This window comes from Colobus angolensis, unplaced genomic scaffold (assembly GCF_000951035.1).
Source record: "Colobus angolensis palliatus isolate OR3802 unplaced genomic scaffold, Cang.pa_1.0 Scaffold315, whole genome shotgun sequence".
Classification (NCBI taxonomy): Eukaryota; Metazoa; Chordata; class Mammalia; order Primates; family Cercopithecidae; genus Colobus; species Colobus angolensis.
The window spans coordinates 211,838-231,903 of NW_012116433.1; the positions used below are offsets into that span (position 1 = coordinate 211,838).

At 40.0% G+C, this 20,066-nt stretch overlaps 1 protein-coding gene across 1 annotated transcript in view; it reads left to right on the forward strand.

Annotated features, from left to right (window-relative positions):
• SOAT1 (sterol O-acyltransferase 1) overlaps window positions 1-20,066 on the forward strand; it is a 63,430-nt gene that overhangs the window by 22,717 nt on the left and 20,647 nt on the right. Inside the window, exons 3-4 of the mRNA XM_011951159.1 lie at window positions 6,805-6,863; window positions 19,120-19,271. Coding sequence (XP_011806549.1) covers window positions 6,805-6,863; window positions 19,120-19,271 — 211 coding nt within the window. The remainder of the gene's footprint in view (window positions 1-6,804; window positions 6,864-19,119; window positions 19,272-20,066) is intronic.

A 20,066-nucleotide genomic window follows, 5' to 3' on the forward strand; every position in this document is an offset into this window, starting at 1 on the left:
TGTAGAGACAGGGTTTCTCCATGTTGGTCAGGCTGGTCTCAAACTCCTGACCTCAGGTGATCCACCTGCCTCAGCTTCCCAAAGTGCTGGGATTGCAGGCGTGAGCTACCACACCTGGCCCTAAGTAGATTATTTATCCTGCTTGGAATTATTTGACTTTATCCTAGAATTTGTATCTTTCAATAGTTCTGGCCAGTTATCAGCTATAATCACCTCAAATATTGTCTCTCCTTATAGAGCTCTGATTAAATGCATTTTGTACCTTCTCATTCTTCATGTCTTTTTTCAAGTAACATACTATGAAAAAAAAGTCCAATTGAAGATTAAATTATATTTCTACCATAAAAATAGAGTAATAGTGCAATGAAAATAATATAGAAGAATATGTAATGACAGGGAAAAATGTCTACAATATATTAAGTGAATAAAGCAGATTATAAAACAGTATGCATATGAGTTTGTTTTTATGTTTTTATGGTTTGTTTTTAAAGGAAGGGGTTATTAAGCTTTAATTACCCCAAATATGCCTCCAAAGTTCATTTTGGCAAAGTAAATATTTCTGTTCAGTGTATTTTTTCTGGGAAATTGCTTTTATAAATTTGAATGGCTTTTAATCATCCTTTTTAGGCAAAATATACAATAGCAATTGTCAATGCTGAAATAAAAATACTTAAGCTATTACCATGTAGAGTAAATGAGAAAATACAAATTCTCAATTTTAAAAATTCATCTGCCAAAATGATAGTTCATTATCATAGGTTTTGTTTTTTTTTAAATGAAGACAGCAAGCTAGACGTTGTAGTTTTCTGTTTCACACTTTTCAGCATTCATTCCATTCTCTTTCATTCGCTTATCGGTGTAGGTCTGTGCACATAATGATGTCTGATGTTTCTCGGTTCCCATAATGTAACAGATAACTTGATACTTTATTAAAAAGATAGGATAAAGATATTGAGTATCTCATTATTCACAAGCTCATTTGTGAATAATGGCAGATGGCATTCAAAATTAACTCTGCCCTGGGCCAGGTATGGTGACACATGCCTATAATCTCAGCATTTTGGGAGACTGAGGCAGGAGGATTGCTTGAGGCCAGGAGTTCAAGTCAAGACCAGCCAGGGCAACATAATGAGACCCTGTCTCTACAAAACACTTAAAAAAAAATTAGCTGAGTGTGGTGGTGGCACACATCTATGGTCCTAGCTAGCGGGGCGGCTGATGCAGGAGAATCACTTGAGCTTAAGTGTTAGAGGCCACAGTGAGCTGTAATTGTGCCTCTGCAGTCCGACCTAGGTGACAGGGTGAGATCCTGTCTCAAAAAAAAAAAAAGCCCAAAAAACTCTACCCATATTTTATTAAAAGGGCAGATATCAATTAATCCAGCTGCTTTTAAAATTGTAGTGGTACCATGATTCAGTGTGAAAATAAGAAACTGTCTCTAAATCTGTGACAATAATAATAAAGCTCAGTGTGTACCATACACAGGAGATACACAGAGCAGTACTTTCTCATAAAAAATACTGTCGGCCAGGCGCGGTGGCTCAAGCCTGTAATCCCAGCACTTTGGGAGGCCGAGACGGGCGGATCACGAGGTCAGGAGATCAAGAACATCCTGGCTAACACGGTGAAACCCCGTCTCTACTAAAAAAAAAAAAAAACTAGCCGGGCGAGGTGGCGGGCACCTGTAGTCCCAGCTACTCTGGAGGCTGAGGCAGGAGAATGGCCTAAACCCGGGAGGCGGAGCTTGCAGTGAGCTGAGATCCGGCCACTGCACTCCAGCCTGGGCCACAGAGTGAGACTCCGTCTCAAAAAAAAAAAAAAAATACTGTCATACCTTTCAAATCCAATTTTTGTTATAAAATTACAAAAAAGATGCTCAGTCAGAATACTGCAGTTAGTCAAGTTAAACACCAGGAAAACTACATTACTGTAACTTAATATACAGAAAGGAATATTTCAGAACAGAGAAATTAGAATGAAATGAATTTTAGAATATTTTTAGCATCACCTCCCCAAAACCCTGTACCCATTAGCAGTTATTCCCTTTTTGCCATAACCCCACGCCTCACTCTCTAGGCAACCACCAGCGTTTTTTCTGTCTCAGTAGAGTTATCTATTCTGGACAGTGTCATGTAAATAGGATCATACAATATGTAGTCTTTTGTGACTTCCTCTTTTCACTTGGCAAAATGTTTATGTTTCACCCGTATTATAGCATGTATTAGTGTTTCTTTTTTGAGAGGGCATGTTTTTATTTCTCTTGTGTATATACCTAGGAGTGGAATTACTACGTCATATGTTGGCTCTGTGTTTAATCTGTCGAGGAACTTCCAGACTGTTTTTCAAAGCACTACACTTCCCACCAGCGATGTCCTGGATAATTGAAGTTTCTTTCTCCACATTCAAGCCAACACTTGTTGTTTGTGTTTTTGATTATAGCCATCGTAGTGGGGGTGAAATGATATCTCATTGTAGTTTCGATTTGAATTTTCCTGATGGCCAGGGATGTTGAGTGTCTTTTCATGTGGTTATTGGGCAATTTTTTTAAAAAAGAGAAATATCTGTTCTGTTCAGTTACTTTGCCTTTTTTTTTTTTTTTTAGACGGAGTCTCGCTCTGTCACCCAGGCTGGAGATCTATGGCGTGATCTCGGCTTATTGCAACCTCTGCCTCCTGGGTTCAAGTGATTCACCTGCCTCAGCCTCCCGAGTAGCTGGGATTACAGGCATGTGCTACCATGCCTGGCTAATTTTGTATTTTTAGTAGAGACGGGGTTTTTCCATATCGGTCAGGCTGGTCTCAAACTCCTGACCTCAGGTGGTCAGCCTGCCTTGGCCTCCCAAAGTGCTGGGATTACAGGCATGAGCCACTGCGCCCAGCCTACTTTGCCTATGTTTTAATTAGACTGTTTGTCTTTTTATTTTTTAATTTTATTTTACCTTATTTTTGAGACAGTCTTGCTCTGTAGCCCAGGTTGGAGTGCAGTGGCCCGTTCTTGGCTTACTGCAACTTCTGCCTTATAGGCTCAAGTGATCCTCTCACCTTAGCCTCCCAAGTAGCTGAGACTATAGGTGCACATCCCCACGCCTAGCTAACTTTTGTATTTTTAGTAGAGAAGGGATTTTGCCATATTGTCCAGGCTGATCTCAAACTCCTGGGCTTGAGTGATTGTCCCACCTTGGCCTCCCAAAGTGCTATGGTTACAGATGTGAGCCACCATGCCTGGCCTATTTGTCTTTTTAATGTTGAGTTGTAAGAGTTCTTTATATATTCTGGATACAAGTCCCTAATCAGATTTGCAATTTTTTTTTCCATTCTGTGGGTTGTCTTTTTACTTTCTTGATGGTGTTCTTTGTAGCACAAAAGTGACTTAAATTTTGATAGAATCTATCAATATAGTTTATCTATATTTTCTAATGTTGATCGTTCTTTTGGTGTTTAAGAAGTCATTGTCTAGTCCAAGGCCTCTGTTTTCTTCTATATTTTTAGGTATTTGATCCTTTGTGAGTTAGTTTCTACATATGGTGTGAGTTCCAGGTCCATATTCATGCTTTTTCATGTGGCTATTCAGTTGTCCCAGCTCTATTTGTTGAAAAGAAGAATCTTTCTGCATTTTTCTTGGCACCTTTGTCGAAAATCAGGTATTAATAATCATAAAGGTGAATGTTTGTTTATTTCTGGACTCTCAGTTCTTTTCCATTGATATCTATGTGTCTATCTCTAAAATTGGGAAGTGTTGAGTTTTCCAGCTTTGTTATTTTCTTTTTCATGATTTGTATGGCTATTCTGTGTTCTTGAATTTCTATATGAATTTTAGGATCAGCTTGTCAATTTCTGCAAAGAAGCCAGGTGAATTTTGGTGAGGATTGCTTTAAATCTATGGAAGAATTGGGGAGCATTGCCATATTAACAATATTAAATCTTCTAGTCAACGAATATGGGATGTCTTTAGACTTATTTAGTTAAATTTTTATTCCATTTTCTTCATGGCACCTTTTATTTGCATCAGATATTATAAAGTTGATGAATTCACATTCTTTTATTTCATTTTATTTATTTATTTTTTTGAGACGGAATGTCGCTCTGTTGCCCAAGCTGGAGTGCAGTGGCATGATCTCGGCTCATTGCAGCTTTTACCTCCCAGATTCAAGCGATTGTCCTGCCTCAGCCTCCCAAGTGTCAGGGACTGCAGGCGCACAGCACCACAGCCTGTCAAATTTTTTTTCTTTCTGTCTTTATTTTTTTTTGAGATGGAGTCTCGTTCTGTCTCCCAGGCTGGAAAGCAGTGGCGCGATCTCGTCTCACTGCAACCTCTGCCTCCTGGGTTCAAGCAATTGTCCCTGCCTCAGCCCCCTAAGTAGCTGGGATTATAAGTGCCTGCTACCATGCCTAGATAATTTTTGTAGTTTTAGTAGAGGTGGGGTTTTGCCATGTTGGCCAGGCTGGTCTCGAATTCCTGACTTTAGGTGATCTGCCCACCTCGGCCTCCCAAAATGCTGGGATTATAGGCATGAGCCCCCATGCCCAGCCATGAACTCATATTCTTGAACATAATCTTTGTCATCCTTTGTAATCATTTCTGGTTGAGGTATGGCATTTTTCTTTATTCTTGGCACATTGGCAAATATCCTCTGAGACTTTCTTTTGAACCATTGTATTTTTAAAAACATTTATTGTAGAGATGGGGTCTTGCTACATTGCCCAAGATGGTCTCAAACCTGTAGGCTCAACTGATCCTCGCCACTTGGCCTCCCAAAGTGTGGGAATTTCAGACATGAGGCACCATGCCTAGCCTGAATCATTATATCTTTATGATCATTCATATTCACCCTAAGGCTGTATAACATAATGACTTCCTCCATTATAGTCTGCAGAAATTCCAAGTCAGAAGTATTTGTTGTGGAATTTTCCTCCATCTCTAGTGCAGCTGTGGTTGGCTCCCATCTCCAGTTGGCTGTTTGGTTGGACCTCTTCTATATCTTTTAACCTCTCTATTATTCTCTGTCACTATTTCTCTGGACTATCTTCTGTATAATTTCCTTTGATCTATATTCCCATTTACTAGTACTCTCTTCAGACATGTTTGATCTACTGTTTAATTTATCCATTGAATTTGAAACTTCAATTTTTTTTGTTTTGAGAAATCTTGTTGGTTTTTTTCAAATCTGTTTGGTTAAATGGTTTCTTGTCCTTGCTTATGTTTTCCTTCTTTTTTTCTTTCCTTTTTTTTTTTTTGAGACAGGGTCTCACTCTGTTGCCCAGGTTAGAGTGCAATGGTGCAATCACGCTTACTGCAGGCTCAAATTCTTGGGTTCAAATGACCCTCCCACCTCAGCCTCCCAGGTAGCTGGGACTACAGGCGTGCACCACCATGCCTGGCTTATTTTAAAACTTTTTTTTTTTTTTTAAGAGATGGGGTCTTGCTCTGTTGTCCAGGCTGGTCTTGAACTCCTGGCAACAAACAATCCTCCCCACCAGCCTCCTAAAGCGCTAGGATTAGAAGTGTGCACCCCCACACCCAGCCTTCCTTTTCTATGTTTTCAAGTTTCACTTTTATTTCCCTTAACATATTAATCGTTCGGATTTTTTTTGTCCTAAAAGTAACAATTCCATTATCTTTAGTTTTTCAGTTCTGCATCTCTTAGCTGTTTCTGCTGTTTCCCATTTATTCTGCCTAGTTTCCTAGTATATTTTATGAAGTTTGACTATTTTCCTTTTTTTTTCTTTTTTTTTTGAGACAGAGTCTCACTCTGTCTTCCAGGCTGGCGTGCAGTGGCGCAATATTGGCTCACTGCAACCTCGCCTCCCAGGTTCAAGTGATTCTCCTTCCTCAGCCTCCCGAGTAGCTGGGACGAGCTTCTCCTTTTTATGGTAATTTTATCTTTTGGAATTCTGTACAGCCTTGATATTGTAATCTTCCAGGGAGGAATTTCACTTGTGTCTGCCAGTAGCCTGGAGACCCAACCTGGATTAGCTTTAGAACATATTTATCTCAGGTTTTTCAGACCACATAGATAGTGTGAGTTTAGATTGCAAACTCTAGTGAGGGGGTTATGATTTCTTGGGGCAAATTTCCCCTCTCTGCACAGCATCGAGTAGAGACAGACACATTTCCTTCTGTTTTGGTTTCTTTCTTATACATTGAGGTTGTAGCCTTATGTGTGGTCCCTAGCTTTATGTGGCAGTATCCTGTTAGACTTCCCATTTTGGGCAGGCCCTAGACTTTGCCATTTTGTAAAGTATTGTCCTGTGTGTACTATTCTGCAAAAATACTGTACCCTGTGTTGCTGTCCGTGTAGAAGCTCAAGGTTTCTAGGATTTGGCGAGAATACTTAGATTTCTCATATGTCCCCTAGAATTCCAGTTTCACTTTCTTCCCTCCCTCCCTCCCTCCCTCCCTCCTTCCTCCTTCCTTCCTTCCTTCCTTCTTGCCTCTGGATTTGTGCTAGCTTGGCAATAACTTTTAAAAGGTTTTCGGTTTTTAATATTTTATCCAGCATCTTAGTGGTCTCAATTGTAGAATCTATTCAGGGAATCTAATTTTCCATGCTGTCAGAATTGGATCTATAGCATTGCATAATTAACATCGTTGTAATTACTGTGTGTACATTTACTCGCTTTGTTGTTTGTATTTTTATGTGTACATTTCCTTCTAGTTATTTTGACCATGCTGTCATGTTTTATGGTCGTACCATAGTTTACGCAGTTACTTTTGTATTTGTTTGTTTTCAACTTTATGATTTAGATAGTGCTGCTAGGTAGCTGTATCCATCAACTTAAAAGTCATGTTTTTTTCTTTCCGTAGGTCGAATTGACATAAAACAGTTGATAGCAAAGAAGATAAAGTTGACAGCAGAGGCAGAGGCAAGTAACTCCCTCTACTAGAAACAAAAATGTAGAGTTTTAGATAGAGTTTTGTTTGGTAACATTTTTAATGATAAATTGCTCAGATAATTATTTAAGCAATTCATCCGTTGCCATTATCCTGTGGAACAAGAAGATAAGATCGGCTGAGTTGTCATCCTGCATAAGGATCCAGATTACCTTTTTCTCTCCCATCTCATCTATCACTGGCATTTTCTGGCACTTACCAGCAAATCTTGATTTTAGTGACCCATGGTTAATAGTTGATAGCATTGAATGTCTTTATTAGTGCTTTATGAAAGTATCTGTCATGGTTCACAGTAAATAGCAGCCCTCCAATAAACGTTGAATCTGAATCTAGAAGTAGATTCCCTGTCAAAGAAATAGAAATAACAACTCAAAAAAAAAAAAAAATCATGAAATCATTTCAAGTGGGGATAAATAGTTCTACAAACCAGAATTCCTCAGTACCCTCAGGAAATTGTGGAGGGCAAAGAACATTTTTTTGAAAAAACATTATGATCCAATACCTGGATGTAAGTTGACTTAAAATCCAAAGCAAACTCCTGTTTTCCCAAGGAGAAGATCACTTCCAAAATTTATTGGCCAGTTTGACTGTATAAACATCCAGTGATGAAGATGAAGTAGCCCTGTTTTATTTATTTAGTTACATGCATACGTACATATGCATTTATAGAATAATCTCAATTTAGAAATGTTTTTGTAATCGTATTTCATGAAATGTATGCCAGATTATTTATACTCACTTTGATGTCAACGTCTTTGTTATTATCAGACCTAGTTTTTCAGTTATCATCCAAGGCCAGGGGCGTAGTATTTGTACTTTCATCTCATTTGTTGGAAATCGGTACCGTTTGAGTCCAAGGATGATGCTGTCACAGCAGATTTATTAAAGAACATATTTGCTTAACATTAAGAGATCTACCCTCTCCTCCTTCCATCATCCTATAGGCATATTTGTGATGACTACAATGTAATCCCTTATGGTACTGTTTTATAAAGTGGTACTCAAAAGATTTATTTACTGCACTTGAAATTGTGGGTATAGACTCCTAGTTAATAGGGTGTTAAACTTTATTTTTCCTAATTCCATTAAGTTACCCGTATAAGCCTCCAGCACTACAGTGATGAAGGTCATTTCTGGTGAATGTCTTTCCCAATTAGTGCTTTGTTTCTCCATCATAAGAGATTGTTTAATGATCCGTTATGCAACTTCTTATCTGATGACTAATTTATAATTTTGGCTAAGAAAATAAAAATATTTAATGTATAGACACATGCTAGTTTTTTTTTTTTTTTTGGAGACAGAGTCTCTCTCTGTCACCCTGGCTAGAGTGCAGTGGCACGATCTCGGCTCACTGCAACCTCCATCTCCTGGGTTCAAGCAATGCTCCTGCCTCAGCCTCCCGAGTAGCTGAGACTACAGGCACGTGCCACCACACCTGGCTAATTTTTTGTAATTTTCAGTAGAGATGGGGTTTCTTTTCTTTTTTTTCCAGCCCATAGGTGTTTTATTTTTTTTTTAACCCGTATTATGCCATGAATTCGTGGGGAATAGGTTCCAGCAGCTCAGGCATCTTCCCATTGGTTCTCACAAAGTGTGCTTCTCTGGGTGGAGCAGGCTGGCGCTTTAGTTGAACCCAGGTACCTTTCTCTTTGGCTTCTTTCTTTTTCTGATCATTTTCCTTCATGCGTTTCAGGAAGCTATCTCGGCTCTTAGAGTGCTTAATGTGCTCAGTATGCACATTAATTCTCTTGGCAAGAATCTTGCCCTTGTTTGTTTACAACAATGCCAACAGCATGCTGGCTGTAGACATTGTAGACTCCTCCAGTTATGCCATGGTAACACTTGTGGGGCATTCCTTTTTGAACAGTACCCATTCCCTTGATGTCTTCAACATCACCTTTCTTATAGATTCACATATACATGGCCAAAGGAGCAACTCCATGTTTTCTAAAAGGCCTAGAGAACATATATCGGGTGCCTCTCCTCTTTCCCTTTGTGTTCGACATTTTGGTGAATTACTGGAAGATGGTGGTTCCAGCCTAAAGGGCGAAATGGGGTTTCACTGTGTTAGCCAGGATGGTCCCAATCTCCTGACCTCGTGATCCGCCTGCCTTGGCCTCCCAAAGTGCTGGGATTACAGGCATGAGCCACCGCGCTCGGCCTAAAATAAATTTTGTTTTTGTGGTTTACTAGAGTGTTTCTGACCCTTCTTATTTCTCTAGTCAGGCTGGATACCTACATTTTTGTTATTCCTTTTTCAATTCTTCCTTTGTCCTTTTTTGTTCCTGCCCTTCTTATCAAGAACACAAAACCTTATTATGTTCTATTTGTGAGGGAAAGTTTCAAATAGGTGAAAAGTAAGTCTGTCTCTGCTTTCATTCCTCTATTGAAAAATCTAAAGTGGGAGGAGAACTTCTTCCCATACAGAAGCACAAACCTAAAGACAAGAGGGAGTTTGGGGTAGAAAGTAGAGGTTTTACAGAAAAGGGGCAGAAAGGGGTGACAGGAAGAGAGAGAATGGGGGGATATTCCAAGGATTTAAGTTAAAACTTTTTAAAGAATGTTCTGCTTGTCTGCTTTATATATTAATAAAATTATGAAATCTTTTAGCTTGGTCACTTAGGAGGATTAGAAGAAGAAAGTAATGAATGAAGTAAGGGAAAAGCTGAAAGAAAGGCGGACCTTGATTTAGCTCGTATTAATATGTGTATTGTGCAAGTGGCATAGGGGTTGCAGAGTTGTGCAAGACTTGTTCCCTGATGTTAAGGGAAGTATTGGCCTGAACAAAGGTAATGGTGTTAGAAAACTTACACTGTACGTATTTTAGGGCACTTAATGGGCATCTGTGTCTCTATTGGGGCACAATGGCAAGAAAAAGTTGAAAAATTGAGGCTAGATTATAAAGCATTTTTTCTCAACTTTTATGCCCTCATTCATGTAGCTCTTTCTATCTGAAATTCATTCTTTCTCCATCCACCAATCAAAATAATGTATATCCTTCAAATTTTAGGTCAAATCTTGCTGTTTCTACAGTTTTCTGAACATTCCAGTTGAAATGATGTCCTCTCTACTCTATATTCCTAACTACTTAGTTTATATGCCTACTATATACTCTATATGTATTAGACCGTACATTATTCTGAATGAGTCACCAAATGTCATTTGGTGAACTTAGGTGATTTGACTTAGAAGTTTTAAAACTGTCAATTATTTGCTGTCTAATGAGATTGACTATTTTACCATTGTTTATTTATTTATTTATTTTTTTGAGACGGAGTCTCGCTCTGCTGCCCAGGCTGGAGTGCAGTGGCCGGATCTCAGCTCACTGCAAGCTCCGCCTCCTGGGTTTACGCCATTCTCCTGTCTCAGCCTCCCAAGTAGCTGGGACTACAGGCGCCTGCCACGTCGCCCGGCTAGTTTTTTGTATTTTTTAGTAGAGACGGGGTTTCACCGGGTTAGCCAGGATGGTCTCGATCTCCTTACCTCGTGATCCGCCCGTCTCGGCCTCCCAAAGTGCTGGGATTACAGGCTTGAGCCACCGCGCCCGGCACCATTGTTTATTAATTGTAATTTTTTTTTCTTTTTTTTTTTTTGAGACAGAGTTTTCACTGTGTTGCCCAGGCTGGAGTGCAGTGATGCAATCTCTGCTCACTGCAGCCTCCACCTCCTGGGTTCAAGTGATTCTCCTGCCTAAGCCTCCCCAGCTGCTGGGATTACAGGCATGTGCCACCATGCCCGGCTAATTTTTGTATTTTTAGTAGAGGTGGCCTTTCACCATGTTGGCCAGACTGGTCTTGGAACTCCTGACCTCAAATGCTTCACCTCCCTCGGCCTCCCAAAATGCAGGGATTACAGGCATGAGCCACCGCGCCCAGCCCATTGCAGTGTTTTTGAACAAGATATAGTAGGACTACTGTTCTGATGTGAAAGTTAAGGATGGCATATAGAGTTTGGAGACAGTCAGAATTGATAGGGAGCTGTTGTAATATTTTAGTATTTTAGACTGAGGAAACAGATGAGCCAGTAGGAGAAGGGAACTACATTTAGAAGTCCTCTTACAGGCTAAGCTTTTATACTTTGTACTTTATATACATAATTTTACTTAAATCATCCCATTTATAAGAGAGCTCTAATTGCTCACATTTTTTAAGTTGTTGCTTTATTGGTTGACATTTACTAACATGGAAGGACTTGAGATAATAAGTATGTGAACATTGTTCAGAGCCATGAACTTGGTTTGTTTTTTCACATACTAATTCCTTTTCTGTTGTGGGTTTTTACAAATAATTTTTGAAAACTGAAAGTTAGGAATCTTTCTGGTCATTTGTAATTTGTGTCATGTTCCTCCCAGTTGTCACTTCATCTTTCCTTCATCTTTAAAGTGAGAGCATTGCACTGGTTGTCTCCAAGGTCCCTTTTAGCTCTAAAGGTTTATGTCATAATTGTGTAGCTGACTAAAGCTTTTTCAGAATTCACTGCTTGTTATTGTAAAGGAAATAGTCGATAAATTTCACTCGCTGCTGTTTCAGCTCCACAGAACTAGAGTTGTCAGGTAAAATACAGTATGTCCAGTCGAATTTGAATTTCAGGTAAACAATGAATACTTTTTTAGTAATCACGCAATATTTGAGACAGACTAAAACGTTATTTGTCTGAAATTTAAATTTAAATATAGTGTCCTGTATTATTTGCCAAATTGGGCAACCAACAAAGAACTCTGAAAAGTTAAATGTGTAGATAGAGGAGCTCTTATTAAGGACAGGCGTGAAGAAGTTAGTCAAGCATTGAGCAAACCTTTTGGTCTAAAGGGAAGAGGAGTGAGGGAAGTGATGACGTGAGTGTGTTGAAATTAGTGGTTTGAACTGACTGAATCTCTTAAGGGCTCTTCAAGGTCTCACATGGTTGTTAAAAGAAGTTTTAAGTATGTACTTTTTATCTAATGCCAGTGGGGTCATACAAACTTGTGTAACTCTGAGTTATGACCTTTTGAAATCCTTAGAATTGTGTTGTAACAAGACTTTAAAAGATCTTAGAACAGTCCAAGGGAGATTCATATGATTAAGTCCCAACCAACTTACATTAACAATTTAATTAGCTTTGCTTTTGTTGTTGTTGTTTTTAATAGAGACTGTGTTGCCCAGGCTGGTCTCAAACTCCTGAAGGCATAAAAGAAAATACATTCAAATGATATTAATGTATCTCACAGAATCTTAGGAGAAGATGAACATTCAAGCTCTGGAAAGAGTAAGGATTTTAGTAGGAAGAGTTTAGATACTTTAGATATTTCAATATAATAAAGTTTCCACTCACTTTCTTTCAAAGCTCAGAACATCAGATTTATTATAAGAGAGATAATTGAATTTTGGCCAGAAGGACAAGGTCATATAGTATAGCCCTGGCCTGGACATTAGATGCCTGTCCTCGGTTCTGAGAGGAGTTTTCAGAGAAAAATGAATATGTTAAGAAGGGCAAAGGGAATGTCTTTACTAATTGGTGTTTGTTGAACTTTTGTTAATGTACACAAGTTTATAGAGGGAATGTTAGGTCTCGTGAATATTAGAAGGATGAAAAAAATTACTTTCTATTTCTACTTAAAAATACATTTTTGGGCTGGGCGCATTGGCTCATACCTATAATCCCAGCACTTTGGGAGGCCAAGGTAGGTGGATCACTTGAGTTCATGAGTTTGAGACCAGCCTGGACAACATGGCAAAACCCTGTGTCTACAAAAAAATACACAAATTAGCTGGGCATGGTTGTGTGTGCCTGTAGTCCTGCTACTCAGGAGGCTGAGGTGAGAGGATCATTTGAGCCCAGGAGGTAGAGGTTGCAATGAGCCAAGATGGCGCCACTGCACTCCAGCCTGGGTGATAGAGCCAGACTTTGTCTTAAAAAAAAAAAAAATTGTAGCAACATATTCTGTTTGCTTCTCATATAGCATTTCAAATATTGTTTTTTCACATCAGTACCTTATGCTATTGTCCAGCAATTAAATGATCAAACTGTGATGAGTAAGAGTCAGGATACAAAAATTAGCTGGGTATGGTGACACATGCCTATAATCCTAGGTACTGGGGAGGCTGAAGCAGGAGAATCGCTTGAACCCAGGAGGCAGAGGTTGCAGTGAGCTGAGATCATGGCATTGCGCTCAGCCTGGGAGACAAGAGTGAAACTCTGTCTCAAAAATAAATAAATAAAAAGACTCAGGTGTCATGTCTGCAAGTAAGAGTTTCTTGCCATGTTTTTTCAGTCATTCGAGTAACACCTTCTAAACAAGTTTTTGGTTCAGGCGTGGTGGCTCACACCTGTAATCCCAGCACTTTGAGAGGTTGAGGCTGGCGGATCACATGAGTTAGAGACCAGCCCAACCAACATGGTGAAACTCCATCTTTACTAAAAATACAAAAAAATTAAGCAGGTCTGGTGGTACATGCCTATAGTCCCAAGTACTCTGGAAGCAGGAGAATCACTTGAACCAGGAGTTAGAGGTTGCAGTGAGCTAAGATCACACCACTGCACTCCAGCCTGGGTAACAGACCATGACTTCATCTCAAAAAGAAAAAAAAATTTTTTTGGATAGTGCTTACCTATTGATTTATTGGCCGACTGCTGGAGAGACAAGTCTAAGTATTTTCTGCTCAGAAATCCTTTGATTATGGTATAAGTTAAGAATGGGTTTTGCTGTAGTAGTGAACAAAATAATAGGGGCTTATACAAGATTAGTAATTTCTTTTTCTCATGTCTACAATTCAGAGGTAGGAGGTCCATAGCTGGTACTGACTCCATGGTCCTCAAGGACCCTGGTTTGGTTCCTTCTAGTTCCCTACCTCACCATTTGTAATTGCTTGATGGGTTCTTCTTACCCTCGGCACAGACAAAACCAATGGACTGAGACGGTGGTAATGCAGTAGAGAAGGAGTTTAATGCAAAGCTAGCCAAATGGAAGGACAGGAGTTTATTATACACACCAGCCTCTGAGAACTCAGAGGCTTGGGTTTTTATGGGTAAGTTGGCAGGCAGGAGTCTAGGGAATGGATGCTGCTGATTAGTTGGGGTTGAAATCATAGGGGTGTGGAAAACAGTTCTCACGCCCAGAGTCAGCCTCTGGGTGGGGGTCACAGGACCAGTCATGGGTTTAGGGGGTAAGCTGGTCAGTTGCCAGAATTCAAAGATCAGAAAAACATCTCAGAAGATGTTCAGGTCCCTCCCATAATCCTAATCTTGCGGCATTTCTTTAGTGTTACAAAGGTGGTTTCAGTTCCCAACGAGGGACTATTACCTCCTTACATCAAAGTTGAACTATGAATTTCTCCCAGAGTTAGATTGGCCTCTGCTCAGGAGTGAGTGAGGATGGCCAGCCTATGAGGCTAGAAGCATGATGGAGTCAGACATGCTAGACGTCTCTCTCTGTCATAGTCTTTGCAAAGGCAGTTTCACATTCATAGGCTGTGGTCCTCCTCATTGTCCAAATGGCTCTAGTCATTTCGTCTGAGTTCCAAGTGGCAAAATTGAGGGAAGGAAAGGAGTAGGGGTAAGGAACAGGTATCTGCTGTCTGTTAAGGAAATTTTCTGTGGACTTTGACAAACCTTTTCCACCTGTATCTTATTGGCTACCTAGGTGCAAAGAGAGACTGGGAAGTTTATTTATTCTAAGCAGTCATGTGCCCAGATAGAAATCAGGGATTCTGGTACTAAGAAAGCTGGTAGGCACTGATAGGGTTGACAGATAACAGTTTCTACTATGGCTGTCTATTTTTCTTTGCTGCCCCAATCTGCTCGTCAAATTTCACCTTTTTGCTATGCAAGTGTGACTATACATTTTTCTGATATTTTCCTTTCTGCCTTTCCTCATTTTATTTAAATGCACAAGTGTAAGAATCTCTAGTCTATTTTGAAGAATTTTGGGAAAGTCAGTTTATTGTGCTTTATGATTTCATCACTTACAAAAGGTAGACAAGTACCTGTCCTGTTGCCCTTGAATGTTTAGCAGTTCGATTTAATGAATGCCTACTTGGTTCCTTTGTCTATTAGGTACTACATTAAGTGCTGGGATTTTAAAGAAGTTGTATTTTCTTTTCTCATGCTGAGAACACTATATATAAAATGCATGAGCAAGGGGAACAGTGACTTAATTAGATACCTTAAAAATGTTCTTTGGCCAGGCACAGTGGCTCACGCCTGTAAACCCAGCACTTTGGGAGGCCAAGGCAGGCAGATCATTTGAGGCCAGGAGTTCAAGACCAGCCTTGGCAACATTGTGAAACCCTGTCTCTACTAAAAATACAAAATTAGTTATCAGTTAACAAAAAGATATGGTGTTTAAAATCAGTTGGGTGGGGGGCAGACAGTGAGATGGCAAAAAGCAATAATATATAGAATTTCAAAGTAAATGCAATGAAGGAAAAGAATGAGATTCAGTAAGAGAGGAGAATAGAAAGAACTTTAGAGTGAATTATCAGGAGACCTTTTTGAGGAATCAATTTAGTATGAGTCCTAAGCACTGTATTACCTGTTCCATTGTGTTACTTGTTTTGCTCAGAAAGGTCAGGTTTCTGGTACCGTGCCACCAAGATTAAAAGATTCTCTGTGCAAAGACAGGCAGCAAATCAGAGAAAGAAATAATTTTTAGACTAGCAATAATATGACCTTGTGGGGTTAGACTATAATGTTCTTTAAAACCATTTTTGAAGAAATTGTGATCAAGGGACCTACAGTTTTTTTTGAGACACTGAAAATATTATTTACTGATTGGTTTACTTTGTTTTATTCTTTCAGCATACTTTAAGATTGTTTTATGTCTCTGTACCTTTGAAAGAGTTATTTACCCATAAATGACCCTGACCTTTTTTCATTTTAATACTCAGTCCAAAGTAATCTCTACCTGGAAGCCTTTTTAGGTAGAAGAGTTATCTTTCTAAAATGCAAATCTGAACATGTTTATAAATCTTGTGCTTAAAATGTCATTGGTTTCCAGATGTCTTTAGGATAAAATAAATTCTTAAAATGGCTTAAAGGTCCATGATCTAGTCCCTACTTGCTTTTCCAGCCTTATCTCTGATCATTATCATTTGTTCTTTTAACTATGTGTTCCAACCATAGGGTCTTTGTATCATGGTTGATCCCTCTTCTTGGAATCTTAGAGATTATCTAATTCAGCTGCCTATTTAATAAAAAAGGTTTCCTTAAGCTCTAAAATATAGTTTACTAGATTACCTAAATAAGCACCTTTTCTAGTTTCTAGTTAACTGCCTCCTCCCTTCTTCCCCTCCTCCCTTCCATCCTTCTCTCCATCCATCTGTCATGGTGCGAGGGCTGTCAGAGTCCACTGGCTGCGTGAAATTAATATCAGTAGATATGAGATTGAAAAGATAAGCAAATTAGAAAGCCTCTAACCTCAACATTATTTTCAAGTTACTGATACCAGACATTATTCAGATTTATTAGTGATCACATACTGAGTTCTAATTAACAAGTTTCATGTGATAGAAGGCAGAAGTGGACTGTTTCTTGTACTGTATTTCTGAATATTCCCTCTTACAAAGGGAGTAACAATAATAAGCAGTCACTTGTTATCGTCATCACTGCTAGGATCTGTGAAAGGAGGAGATTCAGGAAACGTAAGCATCCACAGAGCAGAGTTCTTTCTTCCTTGTGCCCTGGGGGCAGCACCTTCTATCAACTTTAATTCCTCAGAGAAAGAGGAGAAGGGCATTAGGAAATGAATATTAGACATGTAATTATAATGCCATGTAAAGAAATGTGGTAGGTTTAGTTACCTGTTAATAATAAAAGCACTAAACGGTAGGATTTGCTTAAATTACAATTTTTATTGTACATTGTTTTATTGTTCCTCATAGGTTAGCTCAGACCTAGGGGGAGAGGTTGGAACAACAAATACCTGGAGAGTGATAACTGTGTCAGGTGCCATCCTGTGTGTTTTCAGATCCAGACCGTTATCCATGTGTAATAGTTTCTATCCTGCCGAGCTTTGTTTACAGAATCAAATTGAAAGGGAAAACACCTGTACCACCTAGCCAGTCCAGACAGCCTCATGTATCTTTTTCTTCGTAGTATCTTTTAACTAGGATATTCCCCTTTTCAAAACACACACACACACACACACACACACACACACACACACACACACACACAGTCTTCGCTGGACACAGTGGCGTACACCTGTAATCCTAGGACTTTGGGCGCCTGAGGTGGGCACATCACTTGAGGCCAGGAGTTCAAGACCAGCCTGGCCAACATAGTGAGACCACATCTCTATTTAAAAAGATAAAAGTTTCAGGCTGGGCGCGGTGGCTCACGCCTGTAATCCCACCACTTTGGGAGGCTGAGGCGGGTGAATCACCTGAGGTTCGAGAGCAGCCTGACCACCATGGAGAAACCCTGTCTCTACTAAAAGTAAAAATTGGCTGGGTGTGGTGGTGCATACTTATAATCCTAGCTACTTGGGAGGCTGAGGCAGGAGAATTGCTTAAACCTGGGAGGTGGAGGTTGCGGTGAGCTAAGATGGTGCTGTTGCCCTCCAGCCTGGGCAACAAGAGTGAAACTCTGTCTCAAAAAAAAAAAAGTTTTAAGGAAGAACTCACTTTTTTGTCAAGTGGTGAAAGCAGCTAGCTGAATAATATTCAGGACTGTCAACCAAGTGGGAGGTCAGAAGCTCACCCGGTCATCTGCAACCATGGCGGAGCCAGAGGGGCTTAAAGGGCCTGTGCGGTACCAAGGCTCCAGTTCCCTGCAGTGCTCCAGACGGCCCTGGGTAGTCTATTCTTGAGCCCCTTCATAGTCGCCGTGATTGTCAACTAAAGGAAAACTTTTTAAGATTTAAAGTTATTGTATTTAGAAGTCTTATTGAGAACTGCAGACAGAGCCTACTGCCTGGGAGTAGTCTTATAGGAGGTTTTGTTAGCCTGTTCTGGCACTGTATTTTAGTCTACTGTTGATATATAGGTGGTGGGGGTTTCACATATGTAAAATTACGTTACGTTTGTTTAGAAGTTATATTAGAGTAGAAATATGTTAAGGTTTGGCGTAAGAGTTTATTTGGTTATAGATTATAGAAGTATAATTGCTGTCATTTTATTTATAGGAAAAGGCAAGGCTTGGGTTATTATCTTCAAGGAATATCGTGACTTAGGCAAGAGATGTGGAGGAGTGTGTGTTTTATTTTGTCTTAAAAGTATTTGGAAAGCTGTGTATCGTCATAGAGTCAAGAACTTTGTGAAATTGTGTTGGCAAGCAGAAATGAGTAAATATGGCTTTTTTGTTTGTTATTTTGTCTCACATATGGATACCTAAACTACTCACATATGAATGTTACTTCAAGAAAAGAAAATACATGAATTGATCATATTAAAATAGTTACCTTATAAGTAATATTCTGTACCGTCTGAGGTGTCAGAGGTTGGGGGTCATAGATGAGGGAGATTGTGAAAGAAATTTACAATACTGAGCTGGGCGCGGTGGCTCATGTCTGTAATCCCAGCACTTTGGGAGGCTGAGGCAGGCGGATCACCTGAGCTCGGGAGTTCGAGACCAGCCTGACCAACGTGGAGAAACCCCGTCTCTACTAAAAATACAAAATTAGCTGGGTGTGGTGGCGCATGCCTGTAATCCCAGCTACTCGGGAAGCTGAGGCAGGAGAATCACTTGAACCCAGGAGGCGGAGGTTGCAGTGAGCTGAGATTATGCCATTGCACTCCAGCCTGGGCAACAAGAGGAAAACTCCGTCTCAAAAAAAAAAAAAAGGAAAGAAAAAAAAGAACTTAGAATCATGGTAATTATAATGTGGGGATAAGGCACAGTGGCACCTGCCTGTAATTCTAACATTTTGGGAAGCTGAGGTGGGAGGATTGCTTGAGCTCTAGAGTTCAGCCTGGGCAACATAGGGAGACCCTGTCTCTACAAAAAATAAAATATTTGCCGGGAGTGGTGGCACACAACTGTGATCATAGCTACTTGGGAGGCTGAGGTATTTTGTTTTATGCTTACAAGGGGTATACATTTTAAAAGGGTATAAATCACTATGTTGCTTTTTAGGTAGCTGTTTCTGAAACTTCAAGTCAGATACAGGAATTGATTTTTTGCTTTTACTCCTGTGAACTCACTGTGCCTTTCTTTTGATCCAGCTCTGTTTAAGGGAGCCCTTTAGAGAAATGCTAATGACTCACAAGCATGTATTAGTTCCCCATGTTTTTCTTTGTTTTAAAATTCTAGGAATTGAAGCCATTTTTTATGAAGGAAGTTGGCAGTCACTTTGATGATTTTGTGACCAATCTCATTGAAAAATCAGCATCATTAGATAATGGTGGGTGTGCTCTCACAACCTTTTCTATTCTTGAAGGAGAGAAAAACAACCATAGAGCGAAGTAAGTGTGTCTTATTTTCTTTTAATGCTAACATTTACTCAGTATAGTTTAGTGGTCAAAATGGACTGCAGCAAATATGCTTGAGTTCACACCCTGGTGCCACTTTTTATTGGCTGTGTGTTACATTGGGAAAGTTACTTAACCGTTTGAAGGAGAGTGGAGTTTTGTCTTTATGTATAAATTATAACGTACATACATACCTCTTTTAAGACTGATGCCTGGCACCGTGGCTCACGCCTGTAACCCCAGCACTTTGGAAGGCCGAGGCAGGTGAATCACCTGAGGTCAGGAGTTCAAGATCGGCCTGGCCAACATGGTTATTTAACCATTTGTCTCTACTAAAAATACAAAAATTAGCCGGGCGTGGTGACGGGCACCTGTAATTGCTGCTACTCGGGAGGCTGAGGCCATGAGGGTCACTTGAACCCGGGAGGCGGAGGTTGCAGTGAGCAGAGATTGTGCCACTACACTCCAGAGAGAGAGTCTGTCTCAAAAACAAAAAAACAAAAAAACACACACTGACTAATAAGGTCAGATGTAGTGGCTCACACCTGTAATCCCAGCACTTTGGGAGGGCAAGGTGGGTGGATCACTTGAGGTCAGTAGTTTGAGACCAGGCTGTCTAACATGGTGAAACCCCGTCTCTACCAAAAAATACAACAATTAGCTGGACGTGGTGATGCACGCCTGTCGTCCTAGCTACTCAGGAGACTGAGGCATGAGAATCACTTGAACCTGGGAGGCAGAGGTTGTAGTGAGCCAAGATCGCGCCACTGCACTCCAGCCTCGGTGACA